At 44.4% G+C, this 8,644-nt stretch overlaps 1 protein-coding gene across 1 annotated transcript; it reads left to right on the top strand.

The window, feature by feature from the left end:
* The first annotated feature begins 6 nt into the window (after positions 1 to 6).
* Positions 7 to 2,451, top strand: LOC102289085 (nuclear factor 7, brain-like). The gene has a single exon (XM_005949504.3). The coding sequence runs from the start codon at positions 808 to 810 to the stop codon at positions 2,245 to 2,247; it is 1,440 nt and encodes a 479-aa protein (XP_005949566.1). The 5' UTR covers positions 7 to 807; the 3' UTR covers positions 2,248 to 2,451.
* The last annotated feature ends 6,193 nt before the right edge of the window (positions 2,452 to 8,644 follow it).

The raw sequence follows: 8,644 nt of genomic DNA, 5'->3' as shown, positions 1-8,644 counted from the left end.
CATGGTGTGAGTAACCCTCAGCTCTCAGGTGACTCCCACTCTGACCGAGTCTTCTCTTTGCTCTCCAATCTGTGCTTTATTCTTATTCTGTGGAGTACCCATAATTTCATTGTACATTGACAATAAAGGGCTATTCTATTCTATTCTATTCTATTCTATTCTATTCTATTCTATTCTAGGTTGCACTGGTCACATCTGCCTCTTAACACAGAATGTAAATCTTACCAACACATGTTCCTATGAACTCAAACTTCGTGGAGCTTCTTTACTTACTGCACACCTGAAATAAATGAGTTGACATGATGAACCCCTCTGAAGTTTTGAGATAAGAAATTTGCTTTTTTGAATGTGAAGCCAACTTACAAATGTTACAGGACTAAACTTCAAATCTTCACAGTATCAGTCAGAACTTTGTTATCCTCATTGAATAAACTTCTAAAGTTGAGACTGTCCTGATGAAATTTGGACAAACCTGTTTTACAGTTTCCAACGGCTGACAGGTCGGCTTTTGTACTCTGGGAAAAACATCTTACCTGAGGAGTTCTGACAAAGCCCCGCCCCCCACTGACTCACTTGAAAGAAACTAGGAAACACCTTGCTATTGTTCCTGACTAAAGAGACACATACACCATCAGACCAAAGTACCAGCTTCCTCTGAGCGAGTCCAGCTGCAGGACACAAAGACAACAACAGCCACACTGAAAGTAAGTTAGTCTAAACATACGACTCAGAGGACGTTTCAGTGAAGAGGAGAAGGAGAACCAGGACTGACTGTACTTCCTGTTTTCAGCTTCATTCACAAACTCGATGGCTTCCGGATCAGACAAGGATCTTAACTGCTCGGTGTGTCAGAACATCTTCTCAGATCCTGTTGTTCTGTCATGTGGCCACAGCTTCTGTACAGACTGTCTGAAGAGCTGGTGGAGAGCAGACTCAACACACAAGTGTCCAGTTTGCAGGAGAAGATCTTCAAGGGACGATCCACCTCGTAACCTGGCTTTAAAGAACCTGTGTGAGTCCTTCCTACAGCAGAGAGATCAGCGAGCTTCAGAGGATCTCTGCAGTCTGCACTCTGAGAAACTCAGACTCTTCTGTTTGGACCATCAGCAGCCAGTGTGTGTCGTCTGCAGAGACTCTGACAAACACAACAAGCACAGATTCAGACCCATCGATGAAGCTGCACGACAACACAAGCACAAGCTTCGGGAAGCTCTGGAGCCCGTAAAGAAGAAGTTAAAGGTCTGTGAAGAAGTCAAAGTGAAGTTTGACCAAACAGCAGAACACATTAAGGCCCAGGCCCGACGCACAGGGAGGCAGATTAAGGAGCAGTTTAAGAAACTTCACCAGTTTCTAGAAGGAGAAGAGGAGGCCAAGCTGGCTGCACTGAGGGAGGAAGAGGAGCAGAGGAGAGGGAGGATGGAGGAGAGGGTGGAGGCTCTGAGCAGAGAGATAGCAGCTCTTTCAGACACAGTCAGAGCCACAGAGGAGGAGCTGAGAGCTGGAGACGTCTCGTTCCTGCACAACTACAAGGCTGCAGTGGAAAGAGTCCAGCACTGCCCCCTGCTGGATGATCCACAGCTGCCCTCAGGAGCTCTGATAGACCAGGCGAAACACCTGGGCAACCTGACCTTCAACATCTGGAACAAGATGAAGGACTTGGTGTCCTACACGCCTGCGATCCTGGACCCTAACACCGCTCACCCTGAAGTCCTCCTGTCTGAAGATCTGAGCAGCTTTAGAACAGGAGAGAGGCAGCAGCTTCCTGATAATCCCGAGAGGTTTGATGGAGACAGCTGTGCTGTCCTGGGCTCTGAAGGCTTTAAGTCAGGGACTCACAGCTGGGACGTTCAGGTTGGAGACAGCAAACTGTGGATAACAGGTGTGTCAGCAGAGTCCTGTCAGAGAAAGGGACACATACAATCTGGATTTCTGGAAATAGGGCATCAAAATGATCGATATTATGAATGGGCACCACCAGCTCCGGTGTCTTTTCTCCCAGTAAGGAGGAAGCTCCAGAGGATCAGAGTGACTCTGGACTGGGACGGAGGGAAGCTGTCGTTCTCTGATCTTGACACTGACACACACGTACACACCTTCACACACACCTTCACTGAGAGGATGTTTCCTCTTGTTGAAGGTGACTGTAAGTATTGCACCACAGTGCAGGTGTTACCGATGAAGGTGTGTGTGACAAAACAGGCTCCCGACTTTCCTGCTAAAGTGAGGAATTCAAAACAGCCAATTTAAGACGTGATGATAAATTTGGATTTAATCTGTTTGGTTTTGGGCTTTTTAGTTGTCTTCTGGTTCTGTGTTTCCTCTTCCCCTCTATAGAGTTGTTAACTGCATCTTAAGCACAAAGGTCACTCTTTGAGGATGCCAATGTTCACATTTTGGACAGAGAGGACAGATGGTTTGAAAGAGGAGTGAAAGAAGCATCTATGTCCACTGTGAGCGACCATCTTTGAACAGAGGCGGGGTTTACGACACCAACTCTCTGCCATCTATAATCCAGTTTTGAGATCCCTCCCAGACGCCTTAACGCCCACTCACATCCTGGGCCATCTGACCTCAGGAATTCCATGATAAGGTGGGGCCAGGTTTCACAATGAACTCACCCGAAACTCTGGCTGATTGGGACCCACACCCAGTTTCACACCTTGGCTCAGGTCGATTAGAGGATCATCAGGGGTCCTTTTGTCCCTCTGTGGGGGGAAACTCCCACTAGGTTTATATCTGGGACTCTCCACCATTTGACCTTAGAACTGAAGAAGCTTCTCGGATGAGAGGTGAAACGTCTTCAAGAACTTAAAGAAGTCCAGACGCTTTTCTTTGCAAGCTCCTTTGACTATGTCTTCTAATGATGCTGCCTAAGGGAAGCATGTATAATGTAAACAGAATTGGTCCTAGCACTGAACCCTGTGGAACTCCATAATTAACCTCAGTGTGTGAAGAGGACTCTCCATTTACATGCACAAACTGGAGTCTATTAGATAGATATGAACAAACCACTGCAGTGCAGTACCTGTAATACCTACAGCATGTTCTAATCGCTCTAATAGGATATTATGGTCGACAGTATCGAACGCTGCACTGAGGTCTAGCAGGACAAGCACAGAGATGAGTCCACTGTCAGAGGCCATAAGAAGATCATTTGTAACCTTCACTAAAGCTGTTTCTGTGCTGAGCTCTGAAACCTGACTGAAACTCTTCAAATAAAGCCTCTGCAGATGATCTGTTAGCTGTTTGACAACTACTCTTTCAAGGATGTTTGATATAAAGGAAGGTTGGAGATTGGCCTATAATTAGCTAAGACTGCTGGGTCTAGAGATGGCTTTTTGAGTAAAGGTTTAACTACAGCCAGCTTGAAGGCCTGTGGTACATAGCCGATCATTAGAGATAGGTTGATCATATTTAAGATCGAAGAATTAATTAATGGCAGGACTTCTTTGAGCAGTTTTGTAGGAATGGTCTAACAGCAGTCCCTCGTTTATCACAGGAGTTATGTTCTAGAAATAGGCCGACACGCTTTTGAGCCAACTAAGAAAAGCCAGTACAGGAGAAATCTGCTCTCTCTTTCTGGTCCCTGTCAGGACTCTTGCTGCAGCATTTTGGATCAATTCAAGGCTCTTCTCTGTATGCTGCTGCCAAGTATCCGTCTCTGTATATCTGCAGACTTTCCCGTTGGTTTATTTTTATCTATAAATCTCTGTTTGGGCTGGTTCCTTCTTATCTGAGTGTCTATATGTGTTTGTCCCCAAAGCAGCAAAGCAAAAGGAAAAAATCCTTTTAAATATTCTGCCCTTGTTTCCTGTAAGGATCTACAGAAGAAGCTGAAATGATCAGAACTGGTTCTGATGGAGACGTTTAAGACTATCGTCATGGAGCTCTTTCCATCGGTGTGACTGCTTCTAATGATCTTGCAATCACTTATTTTTAACTGTATGTTAGAACCAGGACTTCTGCACTGAAGATCAGTTGCATTTGTTTATTTACTTCTTATACAATGTATTGTACTTGTTGTTGTTCAGTCTAATTGTTGAATGTTGTCATTGTGCTTCTTAAATTTGTAAACTCTTAGTTCGGTCTATAGGATCAAGACATTCCTGTGATCCTGACCCCCTCTCCAGCCACTCTGTGCTGGGGGAGGATTATTGTCAACACATCCCTTGTGAAGATTCTGTTTCTTGTGTTGTCGGCTTCCTGCCCTTTTGTGGCTTCACTGTGTTGTGCACGGTGAACCAATACAGGGATTAAACCATATATTGGGTGTGGGGGAGATTACCATTTTATGACCAGGATGTTGTTAGAAACAGTTGGAAGTCACGCACACACACACACACACACACACGTTCTTGCACATGCATACAGATGCTTACACATACACACATAGTGCCTTGTCTTAGAACCATTGGGGGGTTTCACGGTGGGAGGTGCTTGTGTTGTGTTGTGTTTTGTAACAGTTGTCAATAAATAGCTGCCAGCGAGCTGCTCTTTGAAGGACTTTGGGCTGGACACAGGTGAGGAGCTCCAAGAGCTGGTTCTTGACTAAAGACTTCCCTCGCTAGCGGGTTGAAGATGTTCTGTTAGTCTTCTTTTCTTCATGATGAATAAGTCTCTAGACCCTCACGGCCCCCCTCCTGGACCCCCTGCAGTTTGCATACAGAGCCAACAGGTCTGTAGACGACGCCATCAACATGGCCCTACACTTCATCCTGCAGCATCTGGACTCCCCAGGAACCTACGCCAGGATCCTGTTTGTGGACTTCAGCTCTGCCTTCAACACCATCCTTCCAGACCATCTCCGAGGCAAGCTTTCCCAGATGAATGTGCCTGATCCCATCTGCCGGTGGATCACTGACTTCCTGACGGACAGGAAGCAGCACGTGAGGCTGGGAAAGAATGTCTCGGACTCCCGGACCATCAGCACCGGCTCCCCTCAGGGCTGTGTTCTTTCTCCTCTGCTCTTCTCCCTGTACACCAACTGCTGCACCTCCACCCACCAGTCTGTCAAGCTAATCAAGTTTGCAGATGACACCACCGTTATTGGACTCATCTCGGACGGGGAGAGTCTGCCTACAGGAGGGAGGTTGAACGTCTGGTGTCCTGGTGCAGCCACAACAACCTGGTGCTGAATGCCCAGAAGACAGTGGAGATTATTGTGGACTTCAGGAAGCACACAGCCCACTCCCCCCCATCATCCTGACTGACACCCCCATCACCTCTGTGGACTCGTTCCGCTTCCTGGGTACCACCATCACCCAGGACCTGAAGTGGGAGCCCACCATCACCTCCGTCATCAAGAAAGCCCAGCAGAGGATGTACTTCCTGAGGCAGCTGAAGAAATTCAACCTGCCAACACGGACGATGATGCAGTTCTACACTGCAATCATCGAGTCCATCCTCACCTCCTCCATCACCGTGTGGTACGCTGGAGCCACTATCAGGGACAAACAGAGACTGCAGCGTGTTGTGCGCTCTGCTGAGAAGGTGATTGGCTGCAGACTCCCATCTCTGCAGGACCTGTACACCTCCAGGACACTGCGGCGTGCAGCTCGGATCTCAGCTGACCCTTCTCACCCTGGACACAGTCTGTTTGACCTGCTCCCCTCAGGCAGGAGGCTCCGGTCCATTCGCACCAGAACCTCTCGCCATAAGAACAGTTTCTTCCCCTCTGCTGTTGGACACATGAACAATAACCCATGACTGTTCCCACCACTAACACATGACCCTACGCTGTGTTCACTGCATCATTTCATGTTTGGCACTGATCACCACCTGCACTCATGTATATATCTACGTAGCACTTTAATTATTATTCTTATTTTTATTTTCATGTCTATTTAAGCGTAATTTATGACAGTATGTTTGCACTGAAGCACCGCAGCAATTTCCTAATGTTGTAAACCTGCTCAACATTTGGCAATAAACCCTATTCTGATTCTGATTCTGATTCTGATTCTGATTCTAAACTAGCGGGGCCTGTGGAAACACAGACCCAACAGTTGTAACTTGTCCTGCCGTCTAGGCAAGTTTTCTGCAGGAAAAGGGTCCTAATGTCAATGTAATGTTAATTCGACTTTATCTGGATAACAATAAATCAGGTAACACGAGAAGTAAAGGAATTGATGCTTTATTCTCAGTATGTCCTGACTGTGTAAAACCTTAGACATTCCTCAGATTACTAAATATTACAAGTAACAGTTAAAAAAGTGATCTGGGCAAAAAGTGCTTGAACCTCTGACTCACTTTGCAGATGGGCTGGTGAACCACATGACTGTGGCTCCTGTACTAGATTTTAAGCAGCACTTGCAGGAGTCTTCAGTCACTCCTGGCATGTCCTCTCCTCAGACTGTGAGTTTGGACCCTGATGAGCTCACACTGAGCTGCCTGCTGCCCACATAGGAGGAGGTAAGAGCCCGAGGCAGGTCACTGCAGGACTCCACTCTGAAATAATGAGTTAAGTTAACCTCCTGCAGTACTGCTAAAGAGCTCTAAATAAGCAAGTTTATAATTTAACAGCTGAACTTGAACTTTTATATAGTAGGTTCAGTTTCAAGACTCTTTATTCGCCACATGCATAGTTATACAAGTAGAACACGCAGTGAAATGTAACCTGACACGCTGCTCGACTTGTGCAAAAGGGGAGAGAAGAAGAACATTATATACTGCAAACAGTAGTAGCATGTATGCAGCAAGAATTCTGTACATTAAGTGAATTAAATTAGACAATATGAACATATTTAAAATTTAAAAAGAATTTGAAATGTACATTGTACCGATGGGTTTCTTCGGTCTAAAGCTGATTTACAGATCTCACCATTCTGCTCAGAATTTCTTATACCTTGAATTTGACAAACATAACAGGAGCTGAAACTCAGACTGTAACTCACCAAAACCAAAGTGACTTCAGGAGATTGTTAAACTAAAGAAAAGTAGCAGGAAGTTCTAACTACACTCACACTGCTGTGGACATCTTTCATTTTCTAAAGGTGAGAATGTCCTGATGGAACATAGTGCAGGTACGGCAGGTTTATCCGTACAGCAGCTTTCACACACGATTCAAAGTGCTTTGCAGAAAAAAACAAGAACCAAAAATAAAAGAAAGACGAAACAAAGGCAGAAATAATACTATTAGTAACAGCATCAACAATAAAAACAACAATAAAACAGCGATGGTGCAGATTTCTGATTAGTTAAAAGCAAACACTCAGTTTTGGTTGGAGACGTCAGACCTCGATGGTTCCTCCTTCAGTCGACTCTACACGATATAAAATGAGCTCCTTCAAATCTCACTGGGGCACAAAATCTGTCAGAGTAGTTGTATGTCTGAGACACCAACAGGCTGATTTATTTACAGCTCTAATAGGAACTCAGGTCCTTGTCCACGATTGTGGTTTTTCCCACAGGTTGACGTCTTTCGTGCCCTGGATTCAAGATGTCAACTAAGCTGCATCGATCACAGCTGTTCCCGGGATTATCAGGTTGAGTCCTTTTTGAAAATCTTTCAATATGAAGGATTTTTTGTTTCAAATGGGTCAGTTTGAGATGCAAAGACGAATCTACTGCTTTTTGTTGTTTGTTAGTTTGATTGTTTTTGGCCTTTTGTTGACTTTTATTTCCTTGAAAGAGTAGTTGTCAAACAGCTCGGTGATTTTTGAGGTGATTTCAAATCTACATTTGAGTAACAACAACATAAGACACGATTCTTTTTGTTGTACATTATCATCTTTAAATGTGAATCTGAAATAAAAACAGTAACTGATGTCTGATAAAAACATTTTACATTTTTTACTTTCTAAAAATGAAGCATCACAGAGAGTTTGTTGAGAACAGTCGGGGGAAATCTTCAGCTCCGTCTCTGTATTGTTGTCATCAAATTAACTGGGACTGTCTTTAAGGCCTCATTAAAGCCCACTTTCTCTTGATTGGCTAACTTCCAGAAGCCCGCTGAGGGGCTGTGCACTATCGTATAAAGAACTGTGCTGTGGAACAGTTTTCTGTTTCTCTCGTCTGTTTTCTTGTGTATGTTTGTGGTTATTTTTCAGTTTTCTCTTTAATGTTGTTTCATTTCTTGGCCTGATCTGTAGCTTTGTTCTGTGCGTCTGTTTTTAAAAGGTGCTGTAAATAAAGTTATTCTGTCACAGCAGATTATCTCCCACTAAAGTCCAGATGAACAGAATTTCTTACCTGATGATTGAGCGTCTGAAGTATGAGGTGTGTATCACTGCACACTTTATTTAACCTGAATGTGTGACATCAGAACATTGTGTATGTATATAACCGGACAAGAGGCCCATTTATAACATGAAGGATAGCATGTAGTTCATGTGGTTTTCCAGCAGAGGGCGCTACTAACACAACAGCCCTGTCGGGATGTGGGAAATTCCTCCCTCTCCAGAGCTCCTACGTAGTTACTGACCTGAGGTGCATATTTCTGTGTTTTTCATCATTTATGCTTAAAATGTAATGTTTTTAAATCTTGTTAATCTATGAGAAATGTGGAAATCGAAATTTCGACTTTTGTCCTGTGACTTACAAATTCACCGGATTGTTAATAATAGTTATGGTTCAAAAATATTTTAAATACTGTGTGTGTGTGTGTGTGTGTGTGTGTGTGTGTGTGTGTGTGTGTGTGTGTGTG

Source organism: Haplochromis burtoni, unplaced genomic scaffold (genome assembly GCF_018398535.1).
Source record: "Haplochromis burtoni strain Fernald_Lab_line unplaced genomic scaffold, NCSU_Asbu1 Contig_673, whole genome shotgun sequence".
NCBI classification, from domain to species: domain Eukaryota; kingdom Metazoa; phylum Chordata; class Actinopteri; order Cichliformes; family Cichlidae; genus Haplochromis; species Haplochromis burtoni.
Note: the sequence above shows the minus strand (reverse complement) of the source record. Positions and strands in the feature narration are given on the sequence as shown.